General features: G+C 37.4%; 1 protein-coding gene across 1 annotated transcript; it reads left to right on the plus strand.

Moving 5' to 3' along the window:
- The first annotated feature begins 251 nt into the window (after positions 1-251).
- Positions 252-20,823, plus strand: cpt2 (carnitine palmitoyltransferase 2). The gene is made up of 6 exons (XM_061978469.1): positions 252-680; positions 5,104-5,257; positions 12,735-12,815; positions 15,080-15,186; positions 18,891-20,189; positions 20,256-20,823. Exons 1-6 carry the CDS (start codon positions 272-274, stop codon positions 20,582-20,584), a joined length of 2,379 nt encoding a protein of 792 aa, XP_061834453.1. The 5' UTR covers positions 252-271; the 3' UTR covers positions 20,585-20,823.
- Positions 20,824-20,845: the final 22 nt, after the last annotated feature.

A 20,845-nucleotide genomic window follows, 5' to 3' on the forward strand; every position in this document is an offset into this window, starting at 1 on the left:
CCTTGCCTTGTCCTTAAAGTTAAAATTTGAGGCCTGACATTTGAAGTGACGTCAAGTGAATACAAAGCCAACTAAAGAAGTCAGTGCTCACCGTCTGAGGGTTCATCTTTCCTGTCATCAAGGCCAACAGGTCTGAGTCGGACATGCAGATGGTGCAGTCGGCTTTCTTCGCTGACACACACACACACACACACACACACACACACACACACACACACACACACACACACACACACACACACACACACACACACACACACACGTTAGACTGATGTTAATAAGTGATGAAGTGGGACAAAGGTCGTGCCCCTCACCCGTGTCATTGTGCACGCAGCCGCGGTCGTTCTTGACGTCCACAAACCACGTGGCCTCCTGTCCATTCGGGCCGTCTTTTACTTTGAAGGCGAACACGCCCCCGATCTTCTTCACGAACTTCTCGCCCTCCTGGAGAGAAAATGCAAGGCTTGAGTTTTCAGACGAGGTGGCAAAGTCACGTGATCACCTCCTGGAGCTTCTTGTTGATCTCCTGGAACACCGCGTGAGCCTTGAAGCCTTCCAGTCCGTCACCCGCGCTGCACCGCGCGGCCTCGATCCTCCTGCGTCAAGTGCAATGAGCATAGCGTCAATGACGTCACCGGTCACGGCGGTGACACACGTTAAGGAAACGCCATTTAAACAAAGTAACCATCGGCTAATGCTAACTTAACCAGCAACATTCGTGTTCGTACCTCGGTGCGTGTATTTCGGGCATCTTATAGCAGCGCTAGAGAAGTTTTTTTTTAAAAGAAAAAATGTTTGTGCGGAGCTGCAAAGTGCTGGCGGACTTTGCTGCTGTTTGCTAACTCCACTTCCGGGTTCTTCTCTCCGCCCCTCCCGCCTCTGAGAATCCAGACTCGATGTGTCGATGCCAGAGTGATCTCGACTCAACACAAACCTTCAACTTCTAACGTCGAGTTCTGCACAGGCAAAGTCATTAAACTACTTAAAACTCACACAAATATACCATCAGTAAATCACTTCTGTCACGTTTTGAGTTTGCAAAAGGCAGTTTTAATGAGTTTGCTGCCGACAACTGCCCGATTTACGACAAATACACTTAGACTGGGACAACACTGCCCCCCGCTGGCTGTAAGACAGCACTGCAGTGATCTCAGCCTACTTATTTCTATAAAAATAAATATGTAATATTTTAAACGTCTTTCTTTTTACTTAGGTTTTTAAAAGCTTTTTTTTTTAACAACAAAAATGGCATAATTAGCAACAAGATTTACAGTAAGATTGTAAGAACTGTTAAAAAAAAACGGTTAGAAAATATACATGCACGACCTATTAAAAAAGGTATTAAAACATATACAAGTATATACTTATTATAAACTAGTGTTTTTAGGAGATTTAGTTGGTTATGGTATATTTCCACATCTTATTTGTCCATAAATCTTATAGAAGAGAAGAAGTGACAGTTATTTGTGGATGGCTTTGTTTGGTAAATTTGAATTTAAAAAAATGTAACAATGACAATTAATTGTTAAAATATCTTCATTTTCTTAGTGTCCCAAAAACAAGATCACTTTAAGAAAATACCGGCAAGATAAGAATCTTGAGGAAAAGTCAATAATGTGCATCACTTTTTATTAATAGATTACACTGTAGATTCGGCAAGTTTTAACGTCGGGTTAATTTTGTGGAGGGGGCTAAATTGTTATGGAAAATAATAATGTAACGTTAGGTGATTACAGTACTCCCACCTTACATTCCTCAGGGACATTTGTATTAGATCTTTTAAGCAGGTGTTTTTTGTTTACATTGTTATTGCCTTCTGGTTAGCTAATGTTTGCCCTGCAGGTAATAGTCACTTTTCCACCCCTTTATATATTAGGTATAGTTGTAAGTAAAAAAAAAAAAAAGGTCAAAGACAAAGCTATTCGGTTTCTTGTGAGTATATACACTTCACTGCCGATGTGGGGGGGCGCCACCTAAAATCTTGCCTAGGGCGCCAGATTGGTTAGGGCCGGGCCTGCTGTACAGTACATATTCCGTACAATTGACCACTAAATGGTACCACCCCAATAAGTTTTTCAACTTGTTTAAAGTCGGGGTCCACGTTAATCAATTCATACTTGTCATCCTCCATCTTTAGACTTAGACTTAGACAAACTTTAATGATCAAAACTTGCCAACCCTCCCGAATTTTCCGGGAGACTCCCGAAATTCAGCGCCTCTCCCGAAAACATCCCGGGACAAATATTCTCCCGAATATCTCCCGATTTCCATGCGGACCTGAGTGAGGACAGCCTTTTTTTCATGACGGGAGGACAACAGGGTGACAAGAACTAAATCATCCAGACTAGAGATAAATTGTATTATTATGTTTATCTTACCTAAAAATAAATATATCTATTAATTAAAAAAAAAAATAAACTAACTTTTTACTATATTTTGCTAAAAACATCCAAATTAATTGTATTTTTATTTGTATTTTTTCTGACTCCTTATTACATCCAGCCATAGAATTATACATTAAAATAAACATATTGGAAATAATTAATTTTAAATGATCATATTAATTCATTTAAGATGACCATATTTAATTATTAAAATAATTGCTTGTTTATCAACAACTTTAGCATTTTATTCATTACATTTTGAAGCTCTCAGAAGCCAAGTTATGTTATATTCCTTAAGATGTATTTATGCAAGTTTGAAGTATCAATTATCTAAACACAGTTTTGTTTGCATATTTTCAGGATGTAGAATGGTGAATTCTAGCTGTCAATATACTCCTCCCCTCTTAACCACGTCCCCCACCTCCCGAAATCGGAGGTCTCAAGGTTGGCAAGTATGTTAATGATCCACAAGGGAAATTGTTCAACACAGTAGCTCAGTTACAATGATGGAAAGTGTAAGGATGGAAAGGACGATGCAGGTATAAATAGACTAAATATAGCGACATAAAATCTAACATATATACGAATATATACATAATATGTGTACAGTATATTATATATACAGATATATTATGTCTATAACATATATAAAATATATATAAATGACCATGTACAATATTACAGTATATGTGACAGCAGCAGCATAAAATAGAGAGTAGATCCAATAGAAAATAGCCATTAAAAACAAATGCCTTATATATATATATATATATATATATATATATATATATATATATATATATATATATATATATATATATATATAAAATCTATTAACCAATTAAAATTAAATAGAAGCAAAAAAAAAGTATATATATATATATATATATATATATATATACATTTTTTTTTTTTTTTTTGGCTTGAATCACATTTGTTTTTGCGACAATCCGCAATCAAATCTATTAACCAATTAAAATTAAATAGAAGCAAAAAAAAAAAAAAATGTATATATATATATATATATATATATATATATATATATACATTTTTTTTGTCAATTACAACAACATACTCTTTGCAAAAAATAAAAATAAAAATGTATATATATATATATATATATATATATATATATATATATATATATATATATACATATGTGTACAGTATATTATATATACAGATATATTATGTCTATAACATATATAAAATATATATAAATGACCATGTACAATATTACAGTATATGTGACAGCCGCAGCATAAAATAGAGAGTAGATCCAATAGAAAATAGCCATTAAAAACAAATGCCTTATATATATATATATATATATATATATATATATATATATATATATATATATATATATATATATAAATCTATTAACCAAATAAAATTAAATAGAAGCAAAAAAAAAAGTATATATATATATATATATATATATATACATTTTATTTATTTTTTTGGCTTGAATCACATTTGTTTTTGCGACAATCCGCAATCAAATCTATTAACCAATTAAAATTAAATAGAAGCAAAAAAAAAAAAAAAAGTATGTATATATATATATATATATATATATATATATACTTTTTTTTTTGTCAATTACAACAACATACTCTTTGCAAAAAATAAAAATAAAAATGTATATATATATATATATATATATATACATAATATGTGTACAGTATATTATATATACAGATATATTATGTCTATAACATATATAAAATATATATAAATGACCATGTACAATATTACAGTATATGTGACAGCAGCAGCATAAAATAGAGTAGATCCAATAGAAAATAGCCATTAAAAACAAATGCCTTATATATGTATGTATATATATATATATATATATATATATATATATATATATATTTATATATATATATATATATATATATCAAATCTATTAACCAATTAAAATTAAATAGAAGCAAAAAAAAAAAAAAGTATATATATATATATATATATATATATATATATATATATATATATATACATTTTTATTTTTTTTTGGTTTGAATCACATTTGTTTTTGCGACAATCCGCAATCAAATCTATTAACCAATTAAAATTAAATAGAAGCAAAAAAAATAAATAAAATGTATATATATATATATATATATATATATATATACACATTTATTTTTTTTGTCAATTACAACAACATACTCTTGCAAAAAAAAAAATATATATATATATATATACATATATATATATACATAAACATTTATTTTTATTTTTTTTGCTTCTATTTAATTTTAATTGGTTAATAGATTTGATTGCGGATTGTCACAAAAACAAATGTGATTCAAGCCTGTTTTTGAGGCCCTTTAACCCCGCCCACATTTCATTTCACAGTAGTAGGCGTGTTCTTACGCACATGACGTAAGCCTATGAAGGTCACGTGACAAACCTGCCCATTTTTACTTCCTGTCTTGAATGTACGCGAACGTGTTAGTAAACAAAAAAAAACTTGTATGACCATAAACGTTCAGGGTAGAGTTTTCCGTGCGGGGTGACGTTTCGTCACAAGCTTTAAATTTTTTTTTTTTTTAACAAAACAAACCGTTTGCGAGCAAGCTAAGGAAGTAGCCTGATGCTAACGACGGCTAGCTGCTATTGCTAACGTGTTAGCTTCACCTGACAGCTGTCTTTGCGTCTTTTGTTTGTGCTGCAAACTTCTTATTCGAACTTTTGTATTCGCCAGTCATGTCGACGCAATGTTTGAGGAAGCCTGCCGGGTTCATTCATTCCAGAGTGGCCGCATGGAGAAGCTTCTGGAAGCGCGACCACAGCAGCAGAGACGACTTCCTGCACAGGAGCGTCGTGCCCAGCATGCACTATCAGAAGAGTTTGCCCAGGTGAGACAAGGTCACTAGCAGAAGAGTTTGCCCAGGTGAGACAAGGTCACTATCAGAAGAGTTTGCCCAGGTGAGACAAGGTCACTATCAGAAGAGTTTGCCCAGGTGAGACAAGGTCACTATCAGAAGAGTTTGCCCAGGTGAGACAAGGTCACTATCAGAAGAGTTTGCCCAGGTGAGACAAGGTCACTATCAGAAGAGTTTGCCCAGGTGAGACAAGGTCACTAGCAGAAGAGTTTGCCCAGGTGAGACAAGGTCACTATCAGAAGAGTTTGCCCAGGTGAGACAAGGTCACTATCAGAAGAGTTTGCCCAGGTGAGACAAGGTCACTATCAGAAGAGTTTGCCCAGGTGAGACAAGGTCACTATCAGAAGAGTTTGCCCAGGTGAGACAAGGTCACTATCAGAAGAGTTTGCCCAGGTGAGACAAGGTCACTATCAGAAGAGTTTGCCCAGGTGAGACAAGGTCACTATCAGAAGAGTTTGCCCAGGTGAGACAAGGTCACTATCAGAAGAGTTTGCCCAGGTGAGACAAGGTCACTATCAGAAGAGTTTGCCCAGGTGAGACAAGGTCACTATCAGAAGAGTTTGCCCAGGTGAGACAAGGTCACTATCAGAAGAGTTTGCCCAGGTGAGACAAGGTCATCTTCCTCCACAATGTCTGAATGCAGGTCAAAGTGCACGGGGTTTCCACACTTGACCTCTAGGGGCGCTGTTTGCTCTGCAGCAGTCGAGCTGTTTCCACCAGGTACCACCTCAGAAAACAGTAGCGTAGTAGGCCTACACATTCACTAAAACCAAGGGAGGAGTTTTATATAACATGTATAATTCATCATGTTGTCCAATGTAACATTACACACAGTTTGAACAGAAGAATAGAATAGAATTGATTGATTGACACTTGTATTAGTACAAACCCCGTTTCCATATGAGTTGGGAAATTGTGTTAGATGCAAATATAAACGGAATGCAAATGATTTGCAAATCCTTTTCAACCCATATCCTAACCCTAACCCCTGGGAAGTGAGGGGAATCTTTTTTGGTGATTTAACCCCCAATTTGGAATTGGGGGTTAAATCACCAAAAAAGATTCCCAGGTGTGGCCACCGCTGCTGCCCACTGCTCCCCTCACCTCCCAGGGGGTGATCAAGGGTGATGGGTCAAATGCAGAGGACACATTTCACCACACCCAGTGTGTGTGTGACAATCATTGCTACTTTAACTTAACTTAACTTTCTTATTTTCTTACTTTTCTAGTTTGATAGGGAACAAAAATAGTGTCCAATATTGCAACAAATATTATATTATCTAACTTTGTTGGTCAAAATCCAAATAAATACTTAAATATCTGCTTAACTTATGATTTCGAAGCAAGTTATCCATCAAATTGTACGCTATAGAAAATGACCAATAGATTTGACTGTGAAATGTAGGGATTTTTTTTTTTTTTGTAAAAGTCTGTCGACTGAGCTGTCAGTTGTTGTTTTTTCTACTGTAAACTCCACTGTTGATTTTATTATGGTAAAAAACTGGCAGCTCAGTTGCCAAAATAACATTAAACAGCATTACTGTGTTTATATTTATATATCCATCCATTTTCTACCGCTTGTCCCTTTTGGGGTGGCGAGCGGTGCTGGAGCCTATCTCAGCTGCATTCGGGCGTAAAAATAATAATAAAAAACACCAAAAGTCTGGCAACGAAGCTGACCGCTTTTTTCTGTAAAATCCACATTTTTTATTATTATTATTATTTTTTAATTATTATTATTATTATTTTTTTTTTATGTTTTTTTTTTTTAAGTCCTTAAAATGTAGGGATTTTTTTTTTTTTTGTAAAAGTCTGTCGACTGAGCTGTCAGTTGTTGTTTTTTCTACTGTAAACTCCACTGTTGATTTTATTATGGTAAAAAACTGGCAGCTCAGTTGCCAAAATGAAATTAAACAGCGTTACTGTATTTATATTCATTTATATTTATATATCCATCCATTTTCTACCGCTTGTCCCTTTTGGGGTGGTGGGCAGTGCTGGAGCCTATCTCAGCTGCATTCGGGCATAAAAATAATAATAAAAAACACCAAAAATCTGGCAACGAAGCTGACCGCTTTTTTCTGTAAAATCCACATTTTTTATTATTATTATTATTTTTTAATTATTATTATTATTATTTATTTTTTTATGTTTTGTTTTTTTAAGTCCTTAAAATGTAGGGATTTTTTTTTTTGTAAAAGTCTGTCGACTGAGCTGTCAGTTGTTGTTTTTTCTACTGTAAACTCCACTGTTGATTTTATTATGGTAAAAAACTGGCAGCTCAGTTGCCAAAATGAAATTAAACAGCGTTACTGTATTTATATTTATTTATATTTATATATCCATCCATTTTCTACCGCTTGTCCCTTTTGGGGTGGTGGGCAGTGCTGGAGCCTATCTCAGCTGCATTCGGGCGTAAAAATAATAATAAAAAACACCAAAAATCTGGCAACGAAGCTGACCGCTTTTTTCTGTAAAATCCACATTTTTTTTTTTTTTAATTATTATTATTTTTATTTTTTTTTATGTTTTGTTTTTTTAAGTCCTTAAAATGTAGGGATTTTTTTTTTTGTAAAAGTCTGTCGACTGAGCTGTCAGTTGTTGTTTTTTCTACTGTAAACTCCACTGTTGATTTTATTATGGTAAAAAACTGGCAGCTCAGTTGCCAAAATGAAATTAAACAGCGTTACTGTGTTTATATTTATATATATTTATATATCCATCCATTTTCTACCGCTTGTCCCTTTTGGGGTGGCGGGCGGTGCTGGAGCCTATCTCAGCTGCATTCGGGCGTAAAAATAATAATAAAAAACACCAAAAATCTGGCAACGAAGCTGACCGCTTTTTTCTGTAAAATCCACATTTTTTATTATTATTATTATTTTTTAATTATTATTATTATTATTTTATGTTTTGTTTTTTTAAGTCCTTAAAATGTAGGGATTTTTTTTTTGTAAAAGTCTGTCGACTGAGCTGTCAGTTTTTGTTTTTTCTACTGTAAACTCCACTGTTGATTTTATTATGGTAAAAAAAACTGGCAGCTCAGTTGCCAAAATAACATTAAACAGCGTTACTGTGTTTATATTTATATATCCATCCATTTTCTACCGCTTGTCCCTTTTGGGATGGCGGGCGGTGCTGGAGCCTATCTCAGCTGCATTCGGGCGTAAAAATAATAATAAAAAACACCAAAAATCTGGCAACGAAGCTGGCCGCTTTTTTCTGTAAAATCCACATTTTTTTTTTTTTTTTTTTTTTTTAATTATTATTATTATTATTTTTTTTATGTTTTGTTTTTTTAAGTCCTTAAAATGTCGGGATTTTTTTTTTTTGTAAAAGTCTGTCGACTGAGCTGTCAGTTGTTGTTTTTTCTACTGTAAACTCCACTGTTGATTTTATTATGGTAAAAAACTGGCAGCTCAGTTGCCAAAATAACATTAAACAGCGTTACTGTGTTTATATTTATTTATATTTATATATCCATCCATTTTCTACCGCTTGTCCCTGTTGGGGTGGCGGGCGGTGCTGGAGCCTATCTCAGCTGCATTCGGGCGTAAAAATAATAATAAAAAACACCAAAAATCTGGTAACGAAGCTGACCGCTTTTTTCTGTAAAATCCACATTTTTTATTATTATTTTTTAATTATTATTATTTTTTTATTTTTTTTATGTTTTGTTTTTTTAAGTCCTTAAAATGTAGGGATTTTTTTTTTTGTAAAATTCTGTCGACTGAGCTGTCAGTTGTTGTTTTTTCTACTGTAAACTCCACTGTTGATTTTATTATGGTAAAAAACTGGCAGCTCAGTTGCCAAAATGAAATTAAACAGCGTTACTGTGTTTATATTTATATATATTTATATATCCATCCATTTTCTACCGCTTGTCCCTTTTGGGGTGGCGGGCGGTGCTGGAGCCTATCTCAGCTGCATTCGGGCGTAAAAATAATAATAAAAAACACCAAAAATCTGGCAACGAAGCTGACCGCTTTTTTCTGTAAAATCCACATTTTTTATTATTATTATTATTTTTTAATTATTATTATTATTATTTTATGTTTTGTTTTTTTAAGTCCTTAAAATGTAGGGATTTTTTTTTTGTAAAAGTCTGTCGACTGAGCTGTCAGTTTTTGTTTTTTCTACTGTAAACTCCACTGTTGATTTTATTATGGTAAAAAAAACTGGCAGCTCAGTTGCCAAAATAACATTAAACAGCGTTACTGTGTTTATATTTATATATCCATCCATTTTCTACCGCTTGTCCCTTTTGGGATGGCGGGCGGTGCTGGAGCCTATCTCAGCTGCATTCGGGCGTAAAAATAATAATAAAAAACACCAAAAATCTGGCAACGAAGCTGGCCGCTTTTTTCTGTAAAATCCACATTTTTTTTTTATTTTTTTTTTTTTAATTATTATTATTATTATTTTTTTTATGTTTTGTTTTTTTAAGTCCTTAAAATGTCGGGATTTTTTTTTTTTGTAAAAGTCTGTCGACTGAGCTGTCAGTTGTTGTTTTTTCTACTGTAAACTCCACTGTTGATTTTATTATGGTAAAAAACTGGCAGCTCAGTTGCCAAAATAACATTAAACAGCGTTACTGTGTTTATATTTATTTATATTTATATATCCATCCATTTTCTACCGCTTGTCCCTGTTGGGGTGGCGGGCGGTGCTGGAGCCTATCTCAGCTGCATTCGGGCGTAAAAATAATAATAAAAAACACCAAAAATCTGGTAACGAAGCTGACCGCTTTTTTCTGTAAAATCCACATTTTTTATTATTATTTTTTAATTATTATTATTTTTTTATTTTTTTTATGTTTTGTTTTTTTAAGTCCTTAAAATGTAGGGATTTTTTTTTTGTAAAATTCTGTCGACTGAGCTGTCAGTTTTTGTTTTTTCTACTGTAAACTCCACTGTTGATTTTATTATGGTAAAAAAACTGGCAGCTCAGTTGCCAAAATAACATTAAACAGCGTTACTGTGTTTATATTTATTTATATTTATATATCCATCCATTTTCTACCGCTTGTCCCTGTTGGGGTGGCGGGCGGTGCTGGAGCCTATCTCAGCTGCATTCGGGCGTAAAAATAATAATAAAAAACACCAAAAATCTGGCAACGAAGCTGACCGCTTTTTTCTGTAAAATCCACATTTTTTGTTATTATTTTTTTTAAATTATTATTATTATTATTTTTTTTTTATGTTTTGTTTTTTTAAGTCCTTAAAATGTAGGGATTTTTTTTTTTGTAAAAGTCTGTCGACTGAGCTGTCAGTTGTTGTTTTTTCTACTGTAAACTCCACTGTTGATTTTATTATGGTAAAAAAACTGGCAGCTCAGTTGCCAAAATAACATTAAACAGCGTTACTGTGTTTATATTTATATATATTTATATATCCATCCATTTTCTACCGCTTGTCCCTGTTGGGGTGGCGGGCGGTGCTGGAGCCTATCTCAGCTGCATTCGGGCGTAAAAATAATAATAAAAAACACCAAAAATCTGGCAACAAAGCTGACCGCTTTTTTCTGTAAAATCCACATTTTTTATTATTATTATTTTTTATTTTTTTTATGTTTTGTTTTTTTAAGTCCTTAAAATGTAGGGATTTTTTTTTTTGTAAAAGTCTGTCGACTGAGCTGTCAGTTGTTGTTTTTTCTACTGTAAACTCCACTGTTGATTTTATTATGGTAAAAAAACTGGCAGCTCAGTTGCCAAAATAACATTAAACAGCGTTACTGTGTTTATATTTATATATTTTTATATATCCATCCATTTTCTACCGCTTGTCCCTTTTGGGGTGGCGAGCGGTGCTGGAGCCTACTTCAGCTGCATTTGGGCGTAAAAATAATAATAAAAAACACCAAAAGTCTGGCAACGAAGCTGACAGCTTTTTTCTGTAAAATCCACATGTTTTTTATTAGGGCCCGCATGGCCCATTGTAAAAGGAATCCCAACGGGAGTCCTTTTACAATGGGCCATAAGGACCTATTGAATTTGTAAGGTTTTATTATTATTCTTTATTATTATTATACCGACCGCCTCTTTGAGCTGTAATTTGACCCACTTAACATGCTTCAAAACTCACCATATTTGACCCACACATCAGGACCTGCGAAAATTGCCTTTTAATAAAAAAAACAAACCAAAAAAACTCAAAATTGCGCTCTAGCGCCCCCTAGGAAAAAAAAAAACTAGACTGCCTGTAACTCCCACTAGGAAGGTCGGAGAGACTTTAAACAAAAACCTTTATGTAGGTCTGACTTACACCTAGATTTCATAATGGTATATTCTCGGGCAAAAATCAACAGGAAGTTGGCAATTCCCCCTTCAAGACAAAAAAGTACTAAAAACAGTCACTTTTGCCTCTTTGAGCTGTAATTTGACCCCCTTAACATGCTTCAAAACTCACCAAACTGAACGCACACATCAGGACTGGCAAAAATTGTGATCTAATTAAAAAAAAAAACCTAACCCCAAATCTCAAAATTGTGCTCTAGCGCAATTTTTTAATAAAACGCACAAAAAACTGCTCCTCTGATGAAAAAACTGACAAAACTGCCTGTAACTCTCCCTGGGAAGAGAGACATGAAACAAAAACCTCTATGTAGGTCTCACTTAGGCCTACATTTCATAAATTGACAACCCCCAGCAAAAATCAACAGGAAGTTTGCTATTCCCCCTTCAAAACAAAATTTTTGTAAAAAAACGGTCACCTTTCTTCAAAATCTATCTCCTCTGAGCGCGTTTGTCGTTTCGGCTTCAAACTAACACAGGAGAGAGATTAAACCCTTGTGTATAAACTAACAGAACAGCGTTTTAATACCTGCTCCGGTTTTGATTTTATGACCCTTCAAAGACCCGCTGATGCTGCTGCGCTGCTGTTTTTTTAAGATGGCTGCTTAAAAGCAGGAAGCACCAGCGTGCCCACACAATGCAGACAAGGTAGGTACACTAGACAAAAGTATTGGGACACTTAGGCCGAAAACTGGACAAAAGTATTGGGACACTTAGGCCGAAAACTGGACAAAAGTATTGGGACACTTGGGACTACAACTTGACAAAAGTATTGGGACACTTGGGACTACAACTTGCCAAAAGTATTGGGACACTTGGGACTAAAACTGGACAAAAGTATTGGGACACTTAGGACTAGCACCTGCCAAATACGCGGGCCCGACCAACGCTGCTTGCAGCTTTAATTCATTTTTATTTTTTTTAATTATTATTATTATTTTTTTTATTTTTATTTTTTTTTCGTGTTTTTTTTTTAAAGTCTTTAATGTAAAATATAAAAATTCATAGGCAAATTCCTGAGTGATTTACTGTTACGAGCGGCCCTCTAACGGCAGCCATGACTGCAGTGTGGCCCTGGATGACAACAAGTTTGACAGTGCTGCTACCACACTTTGACAATCACAACTTTATTGACAGAGAATGTTGTTGCTGATGCAGGTTAGGTATTCCAAAGCTGGAGGACACCATCAGGAGGTATTTGGCCGCTCAGAAGCCTCTTTTAGACGACGACCACTTCCAGTAAGTTTTCAATCAAATATATTACAAATGCTTCCCTAGTTTTGTGTTTTTAGACCTGGGCGACACGGCCTGAAAATTAAATCTCCCAATTTTTTCACTAAATATTTGATTTACTACAACCAATGCTTGTATTTGACACAGGCCCCTGTATCCCCATATAGCTGCCCCGGGATATGCCTGTGTATGATATGTTAATTTTAGACCTCCAGAATCAGCATGTGCTCATCCATTTGTGTCAACGAGGGGAAATTAAGTCTGGAAACTTTTGACAAATACGATCCGCCTTGAAAATGGAGTATTTTATTTTGAAAATAAAGCAGTTTGTGCATGACTTCCTGTCCAACACAAGCAGATTTGAGCTAAATTGAACAGATTTGTTGTGGCGAGCGGTAAATATAGAAACTGTGTGTATTAGGGCTGCAGCTAACGATTATTTTTCTATCGATTAATCTATAGATTATTTTTTTCGATTAATCGGTTAATCTATAGATTATTTTTTCGATTAATCTATAGATTATTTTTCCTTTTACCGATTTTTTTTTTAATTTAAAATGAAGAGGAAAAAATAAATGTAGGCCAGTTTTTTCAAAAGGCATGGCTTTTATTTACAAAAAAAAAAGTATGGCCACTAGTCAGTCAACATTGACAACAACATGACAAAATATTCTGTAACAATGTAAACATTTAAAACTTTTAACATTTAACAAAATTAAAAGTAGCTTATTTGCTTTTATGTGCAAATATAAAAGTAAACATCCAGTGCAAATCTTAATATTCTGGAATAGTATAAGCATTTCAAAAGTAAAAGTATTGCTTATTTTGCTTTAAAATGTGCAAAAATAAAGATAAACATCCAAAACAAAAAAGTGCAAAACGGAAATATTCTGTAACAAGTGTAAACATTTCAACAAAAGTAAAAGTATTGCTTATTTGCTAAAATGTGCAAAAATAAAGCTAAACATCCAATACAAAAAAGTGTACAGTGTAAACATTTCAACAAAAGTAAAAGTATTGCTTATTTTGCTTAATAACACAACAATGATAGTATGATTAAAGTGAAAGTTAATTGTTGGTTTGTACATAGTATATGTAACTGTTAATGTTGTAAAAGGTATTTGCACAACTAATTAACGTTAGCGTTTGTGACACGTCTTGTGCCGTGGGGTTCTTTCAGGACCGACAGACTGAACGCCAGACGGCTTTGCCAGGTTTACAATCTTTTAATTTTACACAAAGTCTTTTCTCTTCCAACTGCGCGGATCGCGCACCTGGGCACGATTGCGGCGTCGCTCCCGGCGCGCCCCGCCTCGCCGCTCGCTCGCCGCCGCCGCCGCCGCCGCCTCTCCACAGCGTTAAAGAGGAGCGCGTCTTTGTAAACACTGAACAGGCACGCCAAACGCGCCTCTCAGAGCGAAACGGTGCTTTAGTTTATGAATTTACAACGCAGATACAAATGACACATTCATGTTTTTGTGTAATAATGACAACGTATACGCACGCGGACGATTGACTTGTTGATGGTGATGGCAAGAACGCTGTCGGGGGTTTTCTTTTCAAATGTTCGTTCATAGCCGTTGTGCTGCTATGATAGGCCATTTCCGCTCGACACAGTGTGCATACAACAACATTATTAGGCCGTTTATTGAAATACTCCCACACTTTTGACGACTTTTGGCGTGCTTTTTTCCCCTCGCTCGCATCGTCTGCTTTGCGCTCCGCCATGACAGTAAAGTAGAGTGACGTAAATATGCGACGCGCCGACGCACAAAAACGGCGTCGACGTATTTACGTAACCGATGACGTCGACGCGTCGTTTCAGCCTTAAATATATGTATATATATTTATTTTTATATTATTTTTATATTGCATTTCCCGCACTCGGCTGGATGCTTCGGTTTCAGATGCTGGACTAGGTTTGTTGTTCTGCTGCCTCTTTTTAAACAAACTTTGCAGCATGCAGCCAATTGTGCCAAGTCTGTTGCCACAAATCTAAACCACCAACGACACATTTTTCTTTTCTTTGGAAAAAAACGCCATGTTGTCGTTTGTGTTAGCATTAGCCATGCTTTGCTATGTGTGTGTGAAATTCCCCGAAGGAAATAAGGGGGAGGGCGTGAGCTATGAAAGCTCCTTGGGGGGAAAACACTGGATTAATCGTCTGCAACCAGAAAATCCAATTTATCCATAAAATAGATGTATCGCCCAGGCCTAGTTTTAAGGGGGTTTTAAAATCGCCTAAAGTTTTTGTTCTTGTCCTCCTTCAGAACCACAGAAAAGCTGGCTCAGGACTTCCTGACTGGGGAGGGCAAGAGCCTGCAAGAAGATCTGCTGGCTCAGGATAAAAGCAACAATCACACCAGCTACATCTCTGGTGCACGTTGACCCACAACATTTCTTTTCATTCAACGTAATATTTATTGGAATTTTTATAAGGAACAATAGACTTGATCGGGGGAAAAAATATATAGGTATCTAAATAAATACAAAAGTATAATTACATTTTGTTGATAAATAAGTAATAATAAAACATACCTGGATGAGGTGTGAATGCTCCAAAGCAGAATGCTGATAGAATGTAGTATGAATGTAAGAATAGTTTCAATGTTGAAGAGTTTGAATTTCCAGGAAAACCGGAATTTGGTTTGGAACTTGGGAAAGTGTTAGTTAGAATGTCCAGGATGGGTGGAATGTGTTGATGTTGGAATGCTTTGAATAGCTTGAAAAATGTGGGAATTGTACGACTTGGAAAAATGTCCCATTCATTTCAATGGGAACTTCCTGGAAATTTGAGAATTTAGGGAAAAGTGGGATTTTACTTTTTCAAATGATTAGGAGCATGCATGTCCTGAATGAGTTGAATCGGTTGGTGTTGGAACTGTTTAAATTGGTCATGAAATGTTGAATTACTAATAACAGTTTTTAATTGAGAAATTCCTGGAATTTCGGGAAAATTGGGAATTTTTCTAGTTCCTTAACCAACTTGGTTTTTGTCCTGAATGTGAGGAGTGTTTTGACGGTGGAACGGTTGAAATGCCTTGAAAAATGTGAAAGGAGTAGTCGAATTTAAGGGTGGAAATAAGGTAACCAAAAAACGGGAATTCCTGGAAATTTGTTGAATGTGGAAAAATGGTACTTTGAATTTCCAGAATGTGTTGAAGGTGGAATGGGTTGGAGAATGTGGGAATTGTGGAATGGCCAATTAATTTTGAATGGGGAAAATGCAACAAGAAAAAAAAAAGGAATTATGAAAATCCGGGAATTTTTTTTTTTTTTTACAATTGTTGAAGTAGAATAGTTGAAGTAGAACACACAATTCCTGAACAGGCTGAATATTTAGAAGTTGGAACGGTTTGAATCAGGTGAAAAATGTGGGAATTGTGGAACTTTGAAGAATGTCCCATTCATTTCAATGGGAACTTCCTGGAAATTTGAGAATTTGGGGAAAAGTGGGATTTTATTTTTTCAAATGATTAGGAGCATGAATGCCCTGAATGAGTTGAATTGGTTGGTGTTGGAACTGTTTAAATTGGTCATGAAATGTTGAATTACTAACAGTTTTTAACTGAGAAATTCCTGGAATTTCGGGAAAATTGGGAATTTTTCTAGTTCCTTAACCAACTTGGTTTTTGTCCTGAATGTGAGGAGTGTTTTGACGGTGGAACGGTTGAAATGCCTTGAAAAATGTGAAAGGAGTAGTCGAATTTAAGGGTGGAAATAGGTTACCAAAAAACGGGAATTCCTGGAAATTTGTTGAATGTGGAAAAATGGTACTTTGAATTTCCAGAATGTGTTGAAGGTGGAATGGGTTGGAGAATGTGGGAATTGTGGGATGGCCAATTAATTTTGAATGGGGAAAATGCAACAAGAAAAAAAAAAAGGAATTATGGAAATCCTGGAATTTTTTTTTTTTACAATTGTTGAAGTAGAACACACAATTCCTGAACAGGCTGAATATTTAGAAGTTGGAACGGTTTGAATCAGATGAAAAATGTGGGAATTGTGGAACTTTGAAGAATGTCCCATTCATTTCAATGGGAACTTCCTGGAAATTTGAGAATTTGGGGAAAAGTGGGATTTTATTTTTTCAAATGATTAGGAGCATGAATGTCCTGAATGAGTTGAATTGGTTGGTGTTGGAACTGTTTAAATTGGTCATGAAATGTTGAATTACTAATAGTTTTTAATTGAGAAATTCCTGGAATTTCGGGAAAATTGGGAATTTTTCTAGTTCCTTAACCAACTTGGTTTTTGTCCTGAATGTAAGGAGTGTTTTGACGGTGGAACGGTTGAAATGGCTTGAAAAATGTGAAAGGAGTAGTCGAATTTAAGGGTGGAAATAAGGTTACCAAAAAACGGGAATTCCTGGAAATTTGTTGAATGTGGAAAAATGGTACTTTGAATTTCCAGAATGTGTTGAAGGTGGAATGGGTTGGAGAATGTGGGAATTGTGGAATGGCCAATTAATTTTGAATGGGGAAAATGCAACAAGAAAAAAAAAAAGGAATTATAAAAATCCGGGAATTTTTTTTTTTTACAATTGTTGAAGTAGAATAGTTGAAGTAGAACACACAATTCCTGAACAGGCTGAATATTTAGAAGTTGGAACGGTTTGAATCAGGTGAAAAATGTGGGAATTGTGGAACTTTGAAGAATGTCCCATTCATTTCAATGGGAACTTCCTGGAAATTTGAGAATTTGGGGAAAAGTGGGATTTTATTTTTTCAAATGATTAGGAGCATGAATGTCCTGAATGAGTTGAATCGGTTGGTGTTGGAACTGTTTAAATTGGTCATGAAATGTTGAATTACTAACAGTTTTTAATTGAGAAATTCCTGGAATTTCGGGAAAATTGGGAATTTTTCTAGTTCCTTAACCAACTTGGTTTTTGTCCTGAATGTGAGGAGTGTTTTGACGGTGGAACGGTTGAAATGCCTTGAAAAATGTGAAAGGAGTAGTCGAATTTAAGGGTGGAAATAAGGTTACCAAAAAACGGGAATTCCTGGAAATTTGTTGAATGTGGAAAAATGGTACTTTGAATTTCCAGAATGTGTTGAAGGTGGAATGGGTTGGAGAATGTGGGAATTGTGGAATGGCCAATTAATTTTGAATGGGGAAAATGCAACAAGAAAAAAAAAAAGGAATTATGAAAATCCGGGAATTTTTTTTTTTTACAATTGTTGAAGTAGAATAGTTGAAGTAGAACACACAATTCCTGAACAGGCTGAATATTTAGAAGTTGGAACGGTTTGAATCAGGTGAAAAATGTGGGAATTGTGGAACTTTGAAGAATGTCCCATTCATTTCAATGGGAATTTCGGGGAAAAGCGGGAATTTTTTTGAAAATGGTATAAAAAAAAACTTGAATGGTCTGAATGAGTTGAAATGGTTGGTGTTGACATTTTTCAAATGGGTGGAGAAATGTTGAAGTAGTAACATGTTGAATTGAGAAATGGTATTACGGAATTCCTGGAATTTCGGGAAAATCGTGAATTTTTCCAGTTCAAAACAACAACTTTGTTTTTTTTTTAATGTTCCCAATTTAAAATACGGCCATAAGCGGAAAGTAGACCTTCCCGACGGTATAACATATGTGGGGGTTTGTTGGCTGGTTCCTCTCGTATTACACCAAAGACCTGTTCAATTGGCCCCTTTTTTTTTTATTCTTCGGGACATTTTTTTGTTTATTTGTGAATAGCATCGCCATGGTAGCTTAAAATGTTCTCAATTTAAAATACGACCATCGGCGAGAAGGAGACCTTTCCGACGGTATAACATATGTGGGGGTTCGTTGGCCGGTTCGTCTCGTATTACACCAAAGACCTGTTCAATTGGCCCATTTTTTTTGTTTCTTCGGGACATTTTTTTGTTTATTTGTGAATAGCATCGCCATAGTAACTTGAAATGTTCCCAATTTAAAATACGGCCATAAGCGGAAAGTAGATCTTCCCGACGGTATAACATATGTGGGGCTCGTTGGCCGTAAGAGGAAGTGTTGGAACTCAAATAAAAAGAGTAATAATGATAAAGTTTGAAGTATGAGCAATAATAATAATATATAATGACGTCTCCCCGCAGGTCCGTGGTTCGACATGTACCTGTCTGCACGCCAGCCGGTGGTGCTGAACTTTAACCCCTTCATGTCCTTCAACCCCGACCCCCGGAGCGAGTACAACGAGCAGCTGGTGCGTGCGAGCAACATGGTGTGCTCGGCCGTGCGCTTCATGAAGACGCTGCGAGCCGGCCTGCTGGCGCCGGAGGTTTTCCACCTCAACCCGGCCAAGAGCGACACGGACGCCTTCAAGAGGTTGATCCGCTGGGTGCCGCCCTCCCTGTCCTGGTACGGCGCCTACATGGTCAACGCCTACCCGCTGGACATGTCGCAGTACTTCCGCCTCTTCAACTCCAGTCGTATTCCCAAGCCGGGGCGGGACGAGCTCTTCACGGACGAGGAAGGGCGCCACCTGCTGGTGATGAGGCGAGGCCACATGTACGTGTTTGACATCGTGGACCGCAACGGCGATTTGGTGGAGCCCGCCCAGATCCAGGCCCACTTGAAGTACGTCTTGTCCGACCAGACGCCGGCGCCGGCCTTCCCTCTCGGGGTGCTGACCAGCGAGAACAGAGACGTGTGGGCGGGGCTTCGAGACAAGCTGATAGCCGCCGGGAACGGCGAGGATTTACGCCTCGTCGACAGCGCCGTCTTCTGTCTGTGCCTGGACGACGTGAGCCTCAGCGACCCCGTGCACGTGTCGCACAACATGCTGCACGGCGACGGCTGCAACCGCTGGTACGACAAGTCCTTCAGCGTCATCCTCTCCCGGGACGGGAACGCCGCCATCAACTTTGAGCACTCGTGGGGCGACGGCGTGGCCGTGCTGCGCTTCCAGAACGAGATTTTCAAAGACACCACAGAGAGGCCCTTGGTGCACCCGGGTTCCGCCCCCGCCCCAGCCGCCGCCGCCGTGCGCCGCCTTGACTTCAAGCTGGACGGCGAGCTGGAGGAGGCCATCAAGAAGGCCAAGGCCAACTTCGACTCGGCCGTGTCGGAGCTCACCATCGACGCCATGCAGTTCAAGCGCGGCGGCAAGGAGCAGCTGAAGAAGAGCAAGCTGAGCCCGGACGCCATCGCCCAGCTGGCCTTCCAGATGGGCTTCCTGAGGCAGTACGGCCAGACGGTCGCCACCTACGAGTCCTGCAGCACGGCGGCGTTCAAACACGGGCGCACGGAGACCATCCGTCCCGCCACCGCCTTTACCAAGCGATGCTCGCACGCCTTCGTCCGCGAGGCGGGAAAGCACAGCGTGGCGGAGCTGCAGGCCATGCTTCAACAATGCTCCAAGTACCACGGGCAGCTCACCAAGGAGGCCGCCATGGGTGCGTGTCGCCGCCTTCCACCATTTTCACCACAGCCTGAATCTAACATCCTGTTTCTGTGTCCAGGTCAAGGTTTCGACCGCCACCTGTTCGCCCTGCGCTACCTGGCCGGCTCCAAAGGTCGGCCCCTGCACAGCCTGTACAGCGACCCCGCCTACGCCGCCATCAACCACAACATCCTGTCCACCAGCACCCTCACCAGTCCCGCCGTCAACCTCGGAGGCTTCGCCCCGGTCGTGCCCGACGGCTTCGGCGTGGGCTACGGCGTCCACGACGACTGGATAGGCTGCAACGTCAGCAGCTACCCGGCTCGGGACGTGCGGCGCTTCCTAGAGTGCGTGCACAAATCTCTGGAGGACATTTTCTGCGTCGTGGAAGGAAAGTCGCTCAGCTGAGGTCTGCTCCAAAACTACTTTTTTTTTTTTGGTCACAATGCAGTTTAAGACTGAAGAATAATGTGAAAGTCACTCTGCTTTAAAGTTGACATGTCTGTGAGGTCGTGGTCACATGACGTCTCATCACTGGAGCTTTTCTCATTTGCAGCCTGAATCATGTCTTTGAATGTTTACAAAAGGTTTTTATGAATACATGTGTGGGGAAATGTAAATCAAATAGCTATCTGCTGAATAAAATCATGATCACATGACACGCAATTT

Source organism: Nerophis lumbriciformis, linkage group LG18 (assembly GCF_033978685.3).
Source record: "Nerophis lumbriciformis linkage group LG18, RoL_Nlum_v2.1, whole genome shotgun sequence".
NCBI lineage: Eukaryota > Metazoa > Chordata > Actinopteri > Syngnathiformes > Syngnathidae > Nerophis > Nerophis lumbriciformis.

Excerpts from the sequence above, each read along its gene's own strand:
- cpt2 (XM_061978469.1), top strand. The coding sequence starts at position 272 with ATGTTAATAAGTGATGAAGTGGGACAAAGGTCGTGCCCCTCACCCGTG. Across the intron at positions 5,258-12,734 it reads TATCAGAAGAGTTTGCCCAG|GTTAGGTATTCCAAAGCTGG; the intron begins GTGAGACAAGGT and ends TTGCTGATGCAG. Across the intron at positions 20,190-20,255 it reads CACCAAGGAGGCCGCCATGG|GTCAAGGTTTCGACCGCCAC; the intron begins GTGCGTGTCGCC and ends TTCTGTGTCCAG.